Consider the following 18,142-nt stretch of genomic DNA (forward strand, 5'->3'; position numbering starts at 1 on the left):
TAATTGTATGACCTGATTTTAGATTGTATGGCGCTTAATAATGCACCGCGGGAGTTACGTGCATTTCTCCTCTTTCCCTGCAGTAATTTTCTCGACCACTAGAGGTCGCTTTAAATATCATTTTTTTTATTGGGAAATGATATTTAAGTTGGGTTTAAAGCAGATTTGATTATTTATCTCATTTGTTATGAGGACTCTAGGCTTGTGACGATGCAGTCCTTTTCCCTTGTTTGTTTCTATACTTTATTTAATTTATAGTAAGTATTTTTTATGCGTTTTATGTTATTATAAGAGACATTCTTTGTCATTTACAGACTGTTTTTGCAATACTATTCAGCACTGGAATAAATTAACAACACCTGCCAATGAAAGTTTGAACACTGAGAATAAAAAATGAGAGAAAAGTGAAAATATTCATGTGTGTCTGAGAAAAGAGGAGAAAATGTAGTGAGGAGTTCTCTCTGTCACCCCATGCAGCCAATCAGCTCAAAGCTCCGCCCCCATGTGAAATTAGGATCAGATCAGCAGCGAAAACTAGAAAATCTGAAGCTAAAAACAGAAAACAAAGAATGAAAAACAAAAAAAAGTTGAAAATTCCAAACAGCAGTATTATTTTTCAATTGTTAACATATACAGTCTTTTTATATTCAAGTTGTCAGTATTTTTTTTTATTTACTGTATTTTTTATTTAATCTAAGTTTTCAATTTTTTCAAAAAAAAATTATTTTTAATGTTTATTCTGTTTTTTTCATTCACTTTAAGCTGACCCTGAACTGTAGCTTAGCCTAAAAATCATTAGCTTGTGGCTATGCTAACATGCTAACTGCACCAAACAAAAACAATCAGGTCTTTTCTAAAGAAACTGTTTTATTACATTTGAACAGACGTCATTCAATGTGAATAAGGAACTGCAAAGATTGTATTACATGGAAAATCGTTGCATCATGTGGACTAAACAGTATCAAAGTTAACACAACAGGAATCTTTCATTTACAAAAGGTTTCTAGATATGTTCTTGTTGTAGAAATGTGGTTCTTCCTGGTGTTTCCATGTCTTGATGATATTATAATCTGGTGTTGTCATCGTCGTCTTCCTTTAACGCTTCTGTCAGCCGTTTCCTGATTTAAGTGCGACAGTGTTTGGTGATGTTCTCATGTTCTTCTAAACACACAGATGTTAGAAACATGGACCTGTCGCCGTGAGGCGTCAGCAGCTGCAAACATTACAGCTTTGGAGACACTTTTCAGGATTGTTTTTACAGCGGAAAAATATTTAATCTGCTTTTAAGATCAAGCAGAGAAAATTGTTCACATTTCATATTCCCGTCTTCCTAAAATAATCCAGATGATTCCTAAAGTATTTCTGAGAGGAATATCAAAAGAATAAAGTCTGTTTTCTTCTACCAGAGACTCTGCCCACCCTCTATGACTAAGTTATGCCCAGTCATGTAGTCGGACGTGTCAGATGCCAAGTAGACCACAGCCGCCTGCAGGTCTGTCACCTGAGCCAGTCTACCAGCAGGGATATCTGACAGCCAGCGCTGCAGCAGAGGCTTCAGGTCCTCCGAGTGGATGAGCGGCGTGTCCACGATCCCTCTGGAAAACAGGGGGGGGGGGCAAAGCTACTGTCAGGGAGACACTTGGTAACAAACACAGGAAAGGTGGTGAAGGGAGGATCATTACTGCAGTCAGTACAATACTTCATCAGTCACCACAATACTTCATCACTCAGTACAATACTTCATCAGTCACCACAATACTTCATCACTCAGTACAATACTTCATCAGTCACTACAATACTTCATCAGTCACTACAATACTTCATCAGTCAGTACAATACTTCATCAGTCAGTACAATACTTCATCAGTCACTACAATACTTCATCAGTCACTACAATACTTCATCAGTCAGTACAAATACTTCATCAGTCACTACAATACTTCATCAGACACTACAATACTTCATCAGTCAGTACAATACTTCAACAGTCACTACAATACTTAATCAGTCAGTACAATACTTCATCAGTCAGTACAATACTTCATCAGTCAGTACAATACTTCATCAGTCACTACAATACTTCAACAGTCAGTACAATACTTCATCAGTCACTACAATACTTCATCAGTCAGTACAATACTTCATCAGTCAGTACAAATACTTCATCAGTCACTACAATACTTCATCAGTCACTACAATACTTCATCAGTCAGTACAAATACTTCATCAGTCACTACAATACTTCATCAGTCAGTACAAATGCTTCATCAGTCAGTACAATACTTCATCAAACACCACAATACTTCATCAGTCACTACAATACTTAATCAGTCAGTACAATACTTCATCAGACACTACAATACTTCATCAGTCAGTACAATACTTCATCAGTCACCACAATACTTCATTAGTCACTACAATACTTCATCAGTCACTACAATACTTCATCAGTCACTACAATACTTCATCAGTCACTACAATACTTCATCAGTCACTACAATACTTAATCAGTCACCACAATACTTCATCAGTCACCACAATACTTCATCAGTCAGTACAAATAATTCATCAGTCACTACAATACTTCATCAGTCACTACAATACCTCATCAGTCACTACAAATACTTCATCAGTCAGTACAATACTTCATCGGTCACCACAATACTTCATCAGTCACCACAATACTTCATCAGTCACTACAATACTTCATCAGTCACTACAATACTTCATCAGTCACTACAATACTTCATCAGTCACCACAATACCTCATCAGTCACTACAAATACTTCATCAGTCAGTACAAATACTTCATCAGTCAGTACAATACTTCATCAGTCAGTACAAATACTTCATCAGTCACTACAATACTTCATCAGTCACTACAATACTTCATCAGTCACAACAATACTTCATCAGACACTACAATACTTAATCAGACACTACAATACTTCATCAGTCAGTACAATACTTCATCAGTCAGTACAATACTTCATCAGTCAGTACAAATACTTTATCAGTCACTACAATACTTCATCAGACACTACAAATACTGCAGTTCAGGTTCTGACAGAACTGATTAACTGTTCTTGAACAGCTTTCGTGTTCCTGATGCATCATTCCGTCCGGATTAAAATCAGTGTCTTAAATGAGGTTCTCCAGAACTCTGCTGCACCGGATCTCTCCAGGACCAGGAGGACCCCCCCCACTTAAGATTTCAATGATTTATTGTTTACTTTTTATTTTCATTTAATTTCCAGTTGGATCTTCTCCCTCTGGAGCTCTAGCTCATGATCTGAAGATGGTTTTGGTGTAAAACACTTTGACTTATGGATCAAATGACCATAAAGAGAGATTTGATAAGAAACGAGATCTGCAGCTTCATCTACAGCCAGCAGACCTCTTCCTCTCTTCCTCCTCCTCACCCACTTCTTCCTCTCTTCCTCCTCCTCCTCTTCCTCACAGACACAGTCTCCGTCTCTGTCATAGACACAAACCCCTGAGGATCTCCTGAGCTGATTTCTGATACTGAGATTGGTGTCATAGATTTCTGGGATCATGTTGTGACTGAAGATGATTGAAGATCGTATCATTTTATTCTGAGCAGCAGATGCTCCTCGTGTTTCTCTAAAGTTTGTCATTCATCCGTTTCATGTATTCATGATGATGACGGAGCCACGGGAGTGACTGACGTGGACGGTTCTGGACGGTTCTGGACGGTAATGAAGTGAGATGCAGACAGAACTCACGGGGAGATGCAGTTGACCCGGACTCCTCGGTCGATCCACTCCGTTCCCAGAGTCTGAGTCAGTTTGACCACTCCAGCTTTGGAGGTGTTGTAGGACAGCTGCTTCTGAGGATGAGGCACTGGAGCGGGAAAATGAGACGGTTTAGATCAGTTTATTCTGGACGGAACAAACAAAACAACAATCTGTGAGGAACAAGAACCGAGCGACTGTGTTTCTGAACTTCAAACTGCATCTCATGAAGTCACAGGAACTAACTCCTCCCAGCAGCAGAAAGCAGAGAGCCATTTGTTTGCTTGACCATCACAGATGCTGCTCGCTGCATGGGACGCCGAGAGCACGCCGCCTCTCTGCTGCTTGATTAATTATTGCAAGGGAAGCTTCAAGTTACACACAACTTTAGTAGTTAACCTCGTCACCCGCGGATCCGACTGCCAAAAGATTTCACCGCCAGAGCGAGATGATGAATGTGGGACGGCAGAGAGGGTCCGGGGGCGGGGCTGGAGGAAACGCCGCAGGATGGAGGAGAGATGGGAAGTAGGAGAGAGCAGGACCGGGTCTGGGATGGGCCGGTCTGGATCAGGGTGGTGGTGGTGATGGGGGGTGGGGTTTCTGGGCTGGGGCAGGATCAGGTCTGGCATGGGCCGGATCTGGATCAGGGGTGGTCAGGACCGGGTCTGGGATGGGCCGGATCTGGATCGGGGGGTGGTCAGGACCAGGTCTGGATCAGGACCAGGTCTGGATTGTGGGAGGAGTGGTCAGGACCGGGTCTGGGATGGGCCGGATCTGATAATGTGAAATGTGAATAGTCAGAACAAAAGCAGCACTAATCCTCCCTCCAGACCCAAATATCCGTCAGAAACATCTTCATCCTGGACATAAAGCAGCATTGATGTTACGTCCTCCTTAAGCAGAGTAATCCCCGGGGGGGGGGGCAGATAAAGCCCTCCAACCCTCCTTAACATTCATACTACTGCTCACTTCAAGAGCGGGAAAGCTGCTCTTTAGCGGACATGTCTGCATTATTTCAGTTGTGGCGCCGATAAGAGTTGAAATGATTCATTCTGCTCCTGCGGAGACGAGCGGCGTTCAGATATCAGCTGTAAATGTGAGCGCCATAAATCCCTCCGTAAGGTCATCAGACCAAAATCCGTTAAACATCGTCTGACGGTTCCAGCCATTGTTTCAGGATGTGTGTTTGTGTTGCACAGAAACACGTTAGCACGCCGTTAGCACGCCGTGCTCCAGGTCCAGCAGATGGACAAAAAGCCATCGTTTTGCATTTTACTGTGGAGTTTAGAGCTGCTCTTCAGACCCCCCCGTGGCCAGGACCCCCCCCCCGATCACACATTATGACAGTATCATAACAGATGTCCGCAGCAACAAAGCAAACTCCTGATGGACTCGGCATAATGGCAGCTATTGATCATTTCTTCATGCCGCTCTCCGAGTCCGGTTCTGCTCGTGCAGTCGGAGCAGGTCTGCGCAGCCCGCTGTGCAGCTGCTCCTCTGACGATGTTGCTGATGAAGAGCTCCGGATTCTCCGGAGGAACGTGTTGGAAGAGGAAAGCAGCACATCTGACTGGATGAGCGGCGAGTCTTCCGCTGCAGAGACGCGGCCGGCGGCACCGGCTGGAGTCCTGCCGCCACACAGGAACCGCTCTGCACATCCTCCACAGAGAGCGGCTTGTTATGATGCAAAGCTGCTGCAGCAGGACGCAATCACAACTGTTTCTGTTTACGGGGGGGGGGCTTCAAATGTGCAAAAGTGGAACAAACCTGTAAATATACGTCTGTAAAAACATCCATGACACAATAAAACAAAGGTCTGAACAACAGCCAATCAGAGATCACCCCCCCCCCTCACCGATCAGACTGGCCATGGAGGCGGTGTTGATGATCTTCCCGTATCTCTGCTTCAGCATCACTCGACCTGCTGCCTGACAGGATGACAGACAGGAAACATTCGTGAAAACGCTGAAACACAAACGTCTTCTGGACTGACTAGAGAACTCGGTCTTCGAGTCACTCGTGTGGATTAATCAGCTGATGGGGAGAGTTCTAGTGAGACGTTCATGTATATGAATGTTTCTCTGCATCTAAATGAGCATTTTCTAGTATGAACTCCAAATGCATGATGGGAACTTGATGGACGTTTTGTCACTTTTGGAGTTCTTCCAAACTTTATTTAAAAGCGTCACGACGACAGTGTTTGACAGAAAGGTCTCCAGATGTTTTCATTACAGGCAGAATACTGAAGCCTCGTTCCACTGAGCGGTCCGGAACGGTTCGGTCCGGTATTCTGGGCGTTTCCATTGTTAAATGGACCCGACCCGTACCTCTAGAGGACCCCCATCCGTTGTAGATCTCATGAGACTGTATTTTATGAAAAGTTTCTCTATTTACTTAATAAAATAAAAACTAGAACTCAGACTGATGATGTTCATCGCTATAGAAATGTGACCAGAGTTAGAGATGCTCAATACTAAGTTGATGATGTAACATCAGCATCTCGTGGTTGTCGTGGTTACTGTGGTTCAGTGTTTTTTATAGATGTTTAGATGGAATTATAAGTCAATAGTGACCATAATAAAATAGAGGTGAGTGAAGCATCACTAAAGTTTAGTGATTTAAATTCTGATTGATTTGTGATGTTGGGCTATATATAAAATTGAATTGAAAGACGAAAAACATTCTGAAGGATTTGGAAAAACACATTTAGACGGGAAGTTTTCTATTTAATATACATAAATAAATATATAAAATTAATTAAGCATCAGCTTCATATCCTAAATAACGGAAAGCTCAGACTTCTGAGTCTGAAAGGATCTGATGACTGAACAGTTTAGAAAACAGAATAAAATATATATTCCTCTGGAGATAGAAACTGTCTACAAAAACATTAAAACCCTTAAACTCAATTCAATAATTAATTTTAGTTTTTTTTAAAACAATATTTGTTGTATTTCTTGTTGGATCAAGTTCATTATTTTAGGTTGTTTTTCTTATTAGTAAACAAGAACAAAAAAACAGATTCATCCACAGACAAATAAAACCGGATTCAAACCGTCTGTTTCAATCTTTAATCTTTGAGACTTCTGTAGTGTGACGGCTGAGGCCGTATTTGGTTTTGTATTTTTCTTTTGGTTCTGTGGATTTTTGTCAGAGTGGGATATCTTTGTGTTTGGTGGATCTTTGTTTGTGTCTTTCTGTTTATTTGTTTCAGGTGTGGTGCTGGAGGCGTGGCTCCCCATTGGTCCAACCTGAAGGAGGAGAGCCTTCAAAAGCACCATGTGGACCTCCAGACCAGGAGAAGGGAGCTGGGCTGCAACCTGTCTCCACTGCAGCTCAGTGATCTTCTCCACTGCAGCTCAGTGATCTTCTCCACTGCAGCTCAGTGATCTTCTCCACCTGTTTTAGTTTGTGCACACTTTGTAGTTTCTTTGTTAATTTGGTTTAGGTCCCACTCTGTGTTTAGTATTTAGTGTTAATTTAGGTGAAGCTGTAGGGTGAACTGCCATTTTCTTTAGTAAATGTTTTCTCCTATTTCTGTTAGTCCAGGTTAGTGTTTGTCATTCTTTTACTTTTCTTTTGCAGGTCAGCTCCCTGGGTTGAGTTAGTTGGGTTTTGTTTGTTATTCTGGCCTTGGTTCACCCTGAAGTATTTTGCTTCACTTTTAGATATTGTTTTGGTGTTTTGTTCTTGTAAATAAATGTATTACTTTTTATGGAGACGTGTTTTTTGTTACATTTCTTCTTTAATTTACCTTTATGTTACGCCCCCCCAGACCACATGGGGGCGTAACAACAGGAAAATCAAGGAAATTATTTAGGTTTACAACAAACTTACTGAATAAATGGTGCATTAACATTATGAAGAATGATTTAAAAGTAGTTATATAGTATATTTAGTCATAACGAGATATATTTATGAAAGGAGATTATTATGTTTGTCAAGTTTCAATTTATTAAAGACTTTTGGAATAAACTGTAGGATTCATGTGGATTAAAGAAACGAAATAGAAATCACCACCATTCATAATAAACTCAGAAACTCCGTCATATAACTTTAAATAATTTGTCTTATGATCACTTTTGAATTCATCAGTAAATTAAACTCGGATAAGAACTGGAGACTGTAACAGGAATCAATGATAAAAGTCTGGATGTTGTGATCCTGAGTGACAGGAAAGGTCGGCTACTTTAAATAAAACACATTTTTATTCCTATTATTATTGTTAATCTCTTCTCTGAACGTTTAGAGCTTCAAGGCTTCAGTCGTTCTACCTTAAACCTCATGTTGTTCCAGACGACAGCTGCAGTCCCTCAAACATGACGACGTTCCCTCAGAGCCACACCCACCTGACAGCACATGAAGGTGCCCCTCAGGTTCACGTCAAAGGTTCGGTCCCACTCCTCTAAGGTCGTGTCCTCGCTGGCAGAGTTCAGGTTGATGCCAGCGTTGTTACAAGCGATGTGAATGGCTCCCCATTTGGAGACGACGGCGTCGATCATTCTCTGGACGTCTTCTGGTTTACTGATGTCAGCGCTGACGGAGATGGAAGTGATTCCTGGAAACAGACACAATTATGTCTAAAACACTTTAGAAGATCCACCAAACAAGTGATACGAAACGGAATCATATAGTTTCAATGGTATTTTCTTTTCCTTTATTAATTGGAAAATTAGAGGCACAACCTCAGCATCAGGAAGTCTGTTTTTTTCTGGACTATGCTGCCATCTGCTGGCCAAAGACAGAACAACCTGGAAATCCAGTGAACGTTTAGGCTATGAGTAAGAAGGACACATTTGTGGCAAATGCATAAAGCTAGTATGAAGAAAAATTAACTTAACTGTCTGATTACTAAACAACCAGGAAAATACTGGCTAAATATTCAGGAAGATTTAGAAGATTGTAGGTGCTGTGAAGGCTGAACCAGCAACAGAGTGATAGAGAATAACATGGAGTGATATAGAGATCTATCCCAGGAAAAAAGAAGATTCTAAATGAGATAAATAAATCGTCTTGGTAAAAACAGACAAACGTTCCTGATTCGATCTGTCCTTCTCCTTGACATGAAGCTAAGACAGCCGTCTCCTGGACTCCGCCCACCTTTGACGGACAGCTCCCTCTCCACCGCCTCAGCTCGAGCCGGATCCAGGTCCACCACTGCCACCTTGGCCCCGGCCTCCCCCAGAGCGTGGGCGAACGCCCGGCCGATGCCCTGCCCCCCACCAGTCACGTACGCCACTTTCCCATCGAGACGCATTCGGTCCAAAATGGAAATCCCTCCGACGCCCCGGAAGACGTCGTCGTCGCTTATGGTCCTCTGATAAACACAGATTTATGAGAAAGGTGCTGCTGCTGTGAGGAAATCCTCCTTCTCAGTGAACGATACCTGAGCAGGTGGAGACGGACGGGCCAGCGGCGCCCGCCGGATCAGACTGATGCCGTCTCTGAGCGGGAGGATCACCTTCCAAACAGATGACAGCGTTCAGAATGGAATGACAGAACTCCAGACTTCCTGTAGGAAGGCCGCACACACCTGCTCCACGCGGGGGTCCTCACTAACAAACCGGTTGAATTCTCGTAGGGATGACCCATTGGGATCTGTGGAATCTTTCAGAAAGACTTTTCCTTTAAACAGGGAATTATCGACACACATGACCCCCTGCAGCCTCAGCAGGTTGTGCTCCAGGATGAAGTTGTAGTAATTGATGTAATTGTTCTTGTCAGCGTCGATGAAGACCATGTCAAACTGCTCGCCAGCAGCTGCCAGTTCCTAAAAAGGACATGACCCGTTACAAAACTAGCATGTTTGCTCAAATGTCAGGTAAACTTTGACTTCTCTGGTTATGCAAAGCGGACGACTAAACAAACACTGAGAGTAAATGTGGACGCCTGAGGAAAAGCAGAGGGTCATCCAGTACATGGTCACCTAAGCCTCACACAGAACATGTCACAGTTTCAGAGTCAGAAGTCCAGCACTGAGTGTCAAACCTGGAAACATCACAGAAGTAACATGTGTACTGGGACACATGACTGGATCGCAGCAGGAATGAAACCAGTCTTATAATTATAATTTGTATAAATAATCTATAGTTTTTTTTTTCATGAATTAAACATTGAAAAATTAAGAGAAAGTTGCATTTTTTTCATGAATATGTTTTCTACTTTGGACAAAAGTAAACAGGACTCATGACGTGAATGAATCCAGAACTCAGTTGTATATTTGAGCTGAGTTCTATATTTGCTCCTTCTGAGTTCTGCTCACAGAGAAACGGGTCAGAATGGTTGAAGACTCGGTCCCCTAGCACGGCAATGCGGGACAGAGACACCTGATTGGATAGAATCTAGAGCAGGGGTGTCAAACTCAAGTCCTCGAGGGCCGATGTCCCGCTGGTTTTCCAGAAAGCCTTATCTGCCCCTGATTACCTGGATCAGGTGTGTTTAGCCAATAGGGAGCTTCAATGGCAGCTTGGTTGGAAAACATGTGGGACACCGGCCCTCCAGGACTGGACTTCCACACCTGGGCTCTAGACCAATCAGAGGGCTGTTTGGGGTGGCACAAACGTTACGCTGAGAGAAAAAGTTGAAGGCAAAGCCAAAGATAGGGTGAAAGCGAGATGAGGCACTACGCATCTAAAAACGTTTGATCGCATTTTTTTTTCTTAAAAATAAAAGTTTGCAAAGCAAAAAAAAAACTTTTAAAGCAAATATTCAATATTTTATTTGCGACACTTTGGATTTTGTTTGTAACTTGGAGAATTTTGACTTCAAATCTGTGACCTCTGCTTGCAATATGGTGGCACAAAATCCCTCCAAACACCTGAGGCAGCATTTGCATCAATAAATAACCTGTGAAGCTGTGAAGTTTAACTGTGGGAAAAGCCGGCGGGCCTGGAGAAAAAAAAATCACATCTGTACCAGGAGAACATGAAAAACCACCAGGGAGGACCCAGCTGAAATTTCAGCTTCTTGTCACTGTGAGGCAAACGTGCTAAACACTCCACCACAGCACAGCCCCCAGAGAAAACAGCCCCAAGGCAAACTGTAAACGCTGTACAGGAATTTAATTATACCTAGGCTGTGTGGAACACTCTGACCTCCTTCACATCTTCTAAACCCATGAAGAAAATGTCATTTTACGGTGAGTGTTACTTCAAATCCTGGCTGGTGGTTCTTTCTCTGCATGGATCCATACTGTTGTTCACCTCTAACTTCAGTCTGACTTCCACTTCTCCCAAAACATCAATGTGACTCATCAGCTGTTTCCCTTCTTATTAAAATGAGCGTCAGTTCACCGTCTGTCCAACAGAAGACCCTCAGCTCTGATCGGTCTGCTCAGCTGCTGGACAGGACAGGTAGCAAAAGCATTTCCACCCTTCAGCGTCTTCTCACCAACACTTCCTCTCTGATGTTTGAAATAAACCAATCAATCAATGTTTGCATCTTCCTGTTCCACAGAACAGACACATCTTCTCCTCTGAGCTCCAACAGTTTCTTCAAAGTTCTCCTTCCATCTTTCCATCAACACATTTCCATCTCTGTCCTCGATAATCTGCTGAACCCTGTCTGGATAATCCACCTCTCCACCAGCTACACCTTCACCAGCCCTGCATCTCTCTGCACTTCTGTCTGCTCTCTGATTTGATTTAACTGTTGCTGGTCCAGTCAAGACGACGGAAGAAAGAAAACATTCTCCTTTCCAGCTGTGGCCTGACAAACAGCAGGAGCTTCAGAGGAAAAGAACCAGAACTCTTCTGTTCTTGGTGATTCTTTACTGTAGCTGTTGGTGTCCAATGATCTGGAAGAACCTCCTGATCTCTGAAATATCTGAGAACCACACAGACACTTTAACTTCCAGCCTGTTCCTCTTCATCAGCACCAGAGTCCTCCTCACACCTCCATCCACGACTTCAGAGAGAAAGAAATAACATGGAATCTGGATGAAAACCCGCCTATAATTTGATTGAAAATGACTTTAAAACTGAATATGTTTGAGTTTTGTGGCTTTTAGAGCCAATTGCACTGATGGGTTCAAGTCCTTCAGGGAAAACCCCAAACTTACTAAGATGCCGCGTTCAGGTGGCGTTTGATCAGAAAACTGTCTGTCCAACTCGAGAAACACACATGAACGTTGTAAAAACAACACGTCACCAACACCACCAGAATGCAGAATACTTTTCTGCACTTTTACAGAGAGTACTTGTTATGTACCATCCAGGAAACACTCCATTTAAAGGGAAAATCCTTAAGGATTATCTATTTATAATTTGTTCTAGTTAGACTAAATATTTTTGGTCTAGAATTTCTCCTTCTCCTGTAGCTCACAGCCCAGCTGGGGGGTCGTAACCACTGACCACATTCAACATCACAGCTTCATCTTCCAGCTTCATCCTTTTCCCATCTGACTCTCGTTTCACCTCCAAGTCTCTATAGAAGACGTTTCTAAACCGAGTCCTTCCTTCCAGTCTTTTCTGTCCTCCTCTCCTTCTTTCACCTACAGTCTGAACTTCACCTGCAGGTCAGCAGCATTCCTTGCAATCGTTCAGCTGTTGATTAGAATATAAATTATTATTATTATTATTATTTGCTGTACTTCTCTGGGACTGCCGATTAAATATTTGAACTTGCAGAGAATTTCACGAGTTGATAATGAACTGTGTGAATAGAGCATGTAACCACTAACATGAAAGACAATGTTAAACATTCATCATGATCATCTTGCCTTCAGTGTGTCCATGGCTGATCCTGTTTTGACAACAATCTTCTTCCCGTGTGGCGACTTGTCAAAGACGGGCTGAGCAAACTCTTTCAGATACGGTTCTAACTCACAGGCCACCAACAGGCCGTCATCAGGAAGGCCCTCGGCCATGGACAGAGCTCCGTAGCCGGTGAACATTCCGATCTCCAAAACTCTCTTAGCTCGACTCATGTGGATCAACATCTTCAGGGTCTGACCTGCAGGGACACGCAGACAGAACTGGATCAGAACCACTAACACAATCCACAGCTGTCCAATCAGAACTGGAGAAAGTCCAACCCTCAACATGTCCAGTGATGCATTCCTTTGGAAGTTGGAAGAGTGTCTTGCCCTCCTTGTGCACTCCATTCCAGTCATGAGACATCGTCTTTCTATCAGAAAGAATGGAAGCAAAGAGTCAAAAATCATTTCAAACTGAAGTATTGTTGAGAAAGAAAGAACCGCGTACTCATAAAGTTCTCTCAAAGGTTCACTTTCCCGTGTTGTCATCTCCTCCAGGTACTTGTCCAGTCCACTGGCGATGTCGAGAGCTTTCTGCAGATGAGCGCTCAGCTCCTCTGGAGCAGAACTGCAGGATGCCGCCATGTCTTTGGCTTTGGTTAACAAGTCCACCATCACTTCCACTGGGGTGTCAGGAACTGGGATTAAGAACACAAGTCTGCTGCAGGGTTATTGTTTCTAATGCTGCATGTTCTGGACCAGTTCAGTCTGGTCGTGTAAATGATCCATGAATGTGACTGCTGGATGACTGGATTCAATTCATGAAAAAGACCAACATTCGCAGATCAAACCGCGATTCCATTTAACATATTATCTCATATAACAAACAAAATGTGCCTATTATCATGTTGTGGTGTAGATTTATGGAATGGGTTGAATGAAGGTTTTACATTTATTTAAAAACCATTCGAGAGGTTTCTGGATTTATTCATGTGTTTTTATTTTATGACTTATTTCTAAGAACTCCTGTTTACTTTTGTCCAAAGTAGAAAAAAGATCATGAAAAAACGCAACTTTCTCTTAATTTTTCAATGTTCATTCATGAAAAGGACTATAGAACATTTATACAAATCATAGCTTTACTTCAGCCTCGATTTAAGGACATTCATGTCAGAAGAAGCAGATTCACAAAGAAACGGAGACACAGGCGCTGCAAACAGCTCCAACCGACTCCTGGTGGCTCACCTGACTCACGTCTCAAGAGTCATGACTCGGACCTGCGAACCGGCTCACCAAAGCATCAATTTCATCCTATATGTTGAGTGTCAGAGAGCCTTTAACATGGTGGATCCATTTTGTCCATCACATCATCCCGTAGCTCTCAGTAGTTCTGTTGATAAAATGAGCAGATGTGTGGCAGGACTTGGGCTGAGCGCTGACTTCAGCATCGAGTTAAACACATCTCAAGGACTGTGGGTCACAGCTGACTGACCGTCACTCTGCAGCTTCCAATTAAAATACAACATTGTGCTTTATTATTTCCCTGTTATTGTTCTGTGAAGTGCGGAGGTCATTTGACATAATGTACATTTCTTAATTACAGTGTTTGCATAAGTTGTTATCTAAAAGTGTGTGTTATCATTACAAAGACACTTCAGTATCTATTTATTTATTACTTTATTTCACTGTAGCAAAAGATGTTCAATTAATATATTGTTTTAATTGTTTCTGAACTCAAAGGTTTTCATGTCAATAATTTATTTGTCTTCACCATCCTTGTTTTCACACAGAAAGTATACATATTTTTAGTTCATTAATGTACTCATGATGGCAAAAACAAAAAAAAAAAATTCTAGCACAAGCGCCTGTCGACCATCACGGAAAAATGTGCGTTTGATGTGAACTGCCGCACACACTTGCGGCGGTTCCTCGTGCAGTCTGAACCAGGTGAGTGTCGGACCTCGACAACCAGAGTGAACAGAGTCCTGCTCCTGGGCTGGACAAGCACCAAACCTCCGTGAGGAAGCAGGCGGCGCCGCAGAGCTCCTGCAGACGTGGAACGAGAAGGAGCTTTAAGCAAGCGACCTTCACTAAAGTTCTACGGTTCACTAAAGCAATGTTTACACCGTGAATGTGTGTCAGGTTCCACACAAAACCTTAAAAACGTGAATAAACTCCAGACTCTCCATGAATCACAAGTTCAACATCTGCTCAAGGATCTGGGTTAGCCCCGCCCACACTGAGTGTGACGGGAGAGTTTGACAGATTAAATGAAATGGTGTCCACTGCCCAGTTCATGAAATCTTTTATTAAATCATGAAATATTTCATTAAATCATGAAATCATTCATTAAATCATGAAATCTTTCATTAAATTATGAAATCATTAGAGCTGTCAGGCGATTAAAATTTTTAATCGCGATTAATCGCGTTGTCCGGAGTTAACTCGCGATTAATCGCAAATTTACATGTGGCCTTTTTTCAAGGAAAAAAATGTGTGGTTCGTGGAATTTAGCAGTTCTACATTAATTATGAAAACAAGAATGGCAAAATTAATAGTTTTCATCAGAAATACTTTATTTTGTATCATTCTTTCTTAACCTTTATTTAACCAGGGGTGGATCCCATTGAGATTTAAAACCACTTTTTCAAGGGAGCCCTGGGGAGGAATCAATACAACAATAAAATACAACATTTGTTAAGCAAATAAAACAGAATTCAATTCTATTGAGATAAACTTGAGATAAACTTTCTTAACAATAAAAGGCTGTAACATAAAATGCCTAACAAAAGCCCAAGTGCAAGTGAAGGGCATTTTAAATTCTAAACTTCAATCAACGTTCAGTAAAATAAAATAAATTAAAAAAAATAAAATAAAAAATTTCCATAACACTTTCATGTTCATTTTTTGTCAGGACCAAATCTTTTCCTCCTCTGCTGAACTACAGTAATAAATGAAATAGAGATTTATCATTTCCAATGAACTTTTGTTTTTTAAAACATTAAAGACTGAGAAAAGCGGGATACTCTGTGGATAGTTTGACAGTCTGTTACTGCCGCCGCGTTCTCTGGCTGCAGCTCGATGCAGCGACGTGTCCAGCGGAGCTCACGCCATGAATATGCCGGCAGACAGACCGCTATGCTGGGGCTGGATCACGCTTAAACCTCCAGAACATTTAAAACGTCCCCCGGTGAGCTTGCTGTTCGGAACGTCGGGGGTCCACAGCTCTCGGGACGCGGCGCCGGACGCGAGCCGGTACCACCAGACGTGGTACTGGACGCGAACCGGAGCCGGGTTAGGGTGCAGGAGCTCTCCAGGTCCTAGCGCCGGGCCGGTTTTAGCTAGTAGCTTGGTGGTTGGAGACCCGCCCGTGATCTAGTGAGAGCAGCCGGTGAGTTAGAGGGCGGGACGCCCGCGCGCGCGGTATGGAAAGGCACGTATGAGAAAGTCCGCGATTAATGCGTCAAAAAAATTGTCGGCGTCAAGCACGTGTCAGATTAACGCGTTTTTAACGCGACAAATCTGACAGCCCTAGAAATCATTCATTAAATCATGAAATCTTTCATTAAATCATGAAATCTTTTATTAAATTATGAAATCTTTCATTAAATTATGAAATCATTCATTAAATCATGAAATCTTTTATTAAATTATGAAATCTTTCATTAAATTATGAAATCTTTCATTAAATCATGAAATCTTTCATTAAATCATGAAATCTTTCATTAAATCATGAAATCTTTTATTAAATTATGAAATAAACAAATGCTTCTTGAATCGTTTAAATTGAATTTGTATTTAATATCGACCCATTTAATGACCATTTTAATTATTTAATGCAACTTTTAAATAATTAATGACATTTTATTTTATGATTTCTTATTAAATATATTTATTTCAATGTGTCTCTTCCAGCTCACTATGGGCCATAAAATCATTAAATATGTCATTAAATAGCCATTAAAATAATATTTTAATGGCTATTTGATATGTTAATGCCACATATGTTTAAACTTTTTTGTATTGATTTCCACTTTTCTTGATTTAATGTAAATTTTAAATAATTAAAGACACACGTGTTTATTAATTTAATGGTGTATTTATCTATTTCATTTAGTCTCTTTCTGTCCCGCGTAATATTTGGGTGAAAATGTTCTGAAAACTCATTTAAACTCAAAAACGTTCAAAGGTTTCTGGTTCCCTCCGGATTACAGCACAGAGTGATGCTCACGCGGATCCTCAGTCAGAACTGGATCCATCCTCAGAAACCTGGAACTCTCCTGAAGCTTTAGCAGACCGGAACCCTCGTTACCGGGAGACCCTCGTTACCGGGAGACCCCCCCCCCCCCTCCCGGGGTCCAGCTCTTTACATGGAAACGTCCGTCCTGTGCGCGTTTCCAAACAGACCTAAAACAATCTGTTCATTCAAGCTCCACGTGCGTGAGTGGCAGAGATCTGTCACAGTGAACCTGCAGGAAACCAGCTGTGAATGAACGACCTGCAGCAGCGGGAATCACGGACGACTGGGGTCTGCGCGGAGCCCCGCGCGCGCGGACCCTCGCGCGGTTATGAAGCATCGATCTTACCTTTGACTGGAGCCATGCTGGCGGGAGATGGGCGTGCCTGTTGAGCAGCTGGCACTCACGGCGGGAATGCGCGGCGGGGCTTCGGTTATATCACAGGAAGAACGCGCGGAGCGAGGAGGAGCCGCCGCGAACACGTGAACACAAACCTTATTTAACTGCGGGTGACACGTGAACGCTGCGCGCGTGCCACCCGGGCCTCTTTTTAAATATCTCAAAGTTGCACAACGACAGTTATAGCCTTCGGTCGTTTGTGAACCGGCACGCGGGGTTAACCCTTCACACGCTGACGTGCGTGGAGCTCTGCTGAGATCTGAGACAGAGACTGGATCTGATCTGATTGGATCGGATCTGATCCTTCACTGCATTCACTGAGACGTTAAAGACTGACAGAATGAAGGTCTGGGGTAGATCTAACCATAACTTGGAGTAGATCTTCAGGATTAAGTCGACTACTCTGGATAAAAGAAGAGGAAAAAGATTTTCCAGAAATGGTTCTGGACAAAAGAATTTCCTTTTTACATTTTCACATGCTAATGAATCATTCAGAACATGATAAGAGGTTGTTTTCATCAGTTGTTCAGGCTGATCTATCACAGCTATTTCTGAAGTCTTGAAGCCGTCCTTCAAATTCCCACTGAGCGGTCCGGTCCGGTCCAGTATTGAGTGTTTCCATAGTTAAATGGATCCATTAAGACCTCTTGAGGGCCCCATCCGCTGTAGGTCCATAAAAAAATAAAAACTAACGGTTGGGGCGGAGCCTCTGGAGTCACTTACTGATTGGCAGAAAGTGATGACGACATTAGAAAGCACCAGTATAGCGCTTCATTTTACAGCATGGGTCCCCAAAGTGGGGCCCGCGGGTAGGGTTGGGCACCGATGGGTTCTGATGCGGTTCCGGTTCTACCGTGGTTCTTTTGTTTCGGTTTCGGTTCCCTTTCGGTGCTTATTGCGGTACTTCAGTAATAAAAAATAATGCCTTTATCTTCCTAAATCCAAAGCAGATCGGCTTCAAACAAGTGCAGACTCCCTCCTGCCGTGCAGCTGTGCGCACGTAATATAAAGCATAATGTAGCGTCCCTCCAGACTGATGCACCGAAACTCCAAAG

General features: G+C 42.4%; 1 protein-coding gene across 2 annotated transcripts; it reads right to left on the reverse strand.

Moving 5' to 3' along the window:
- Positions 1 to 849: 849 nt before the first annotated feature.
- On the reverse strand, positions 850 to 17,181 carry zgc:113054 (uncharacterized protein LOC541322 homolog). Of its 2 annotated transcripts, XM_024270124.2 has the most exons (11): positions 17,037 to 17,181; positions 12,959 to 13,148; positions 12,790 to 12,881; positions 12,475 to 12,707; positions 9,289 to 9,525; positions 9,142 to 9,216; positions 8,856 to 9,072; positions 8,105 to 8,313; positions 5,611 to 5,683; positions 3,747 to 3,864; positions 850 to 1,595 (listed from the first exon to the last, which is right to left on the reverse strand). In XM_024270124.2, exons 1-11 carry the CDS (start codon positions 17,050 to 17,052, stop codon positions 1,400 to 1,402), a joined length of 1,656 nt encoding a protein of 551 aa, XP_024125892.1. In that variant the 5' UTR covers positions 17,053 to 17,181; the 3' UTR covers positions 850 to 1,399. The 2 variants fall into 2 exon arrangements, with proteins under 2 accessions (XP_024125892.1, XP_036068009.1); XM_036212116.1 differs by lacking the exons at positions 850 to 1,595; positions 3,747 to 3,864 and adding an exon at positions 3,871 to 4,436.
- Between the last annotated feature and the right edge of the window lie 961 nt (positions 17,182 to 18,142).

This window comes from Oryzias melastigma, linkage group LG5, assembly GCF_002922805.2.
Source record: "Oryzias melastigma strain HK-1 linkage group LG5, ASM292280v2, whole genome shotgun sequence".
Taxonomy (NCBI): domain Eukaryota; kingdom Metazoa; phylum Chordata; class Actinopteri; order Beloniformes; family Adrianichthyidae; genus Oryzias; species Oryzias melastigma.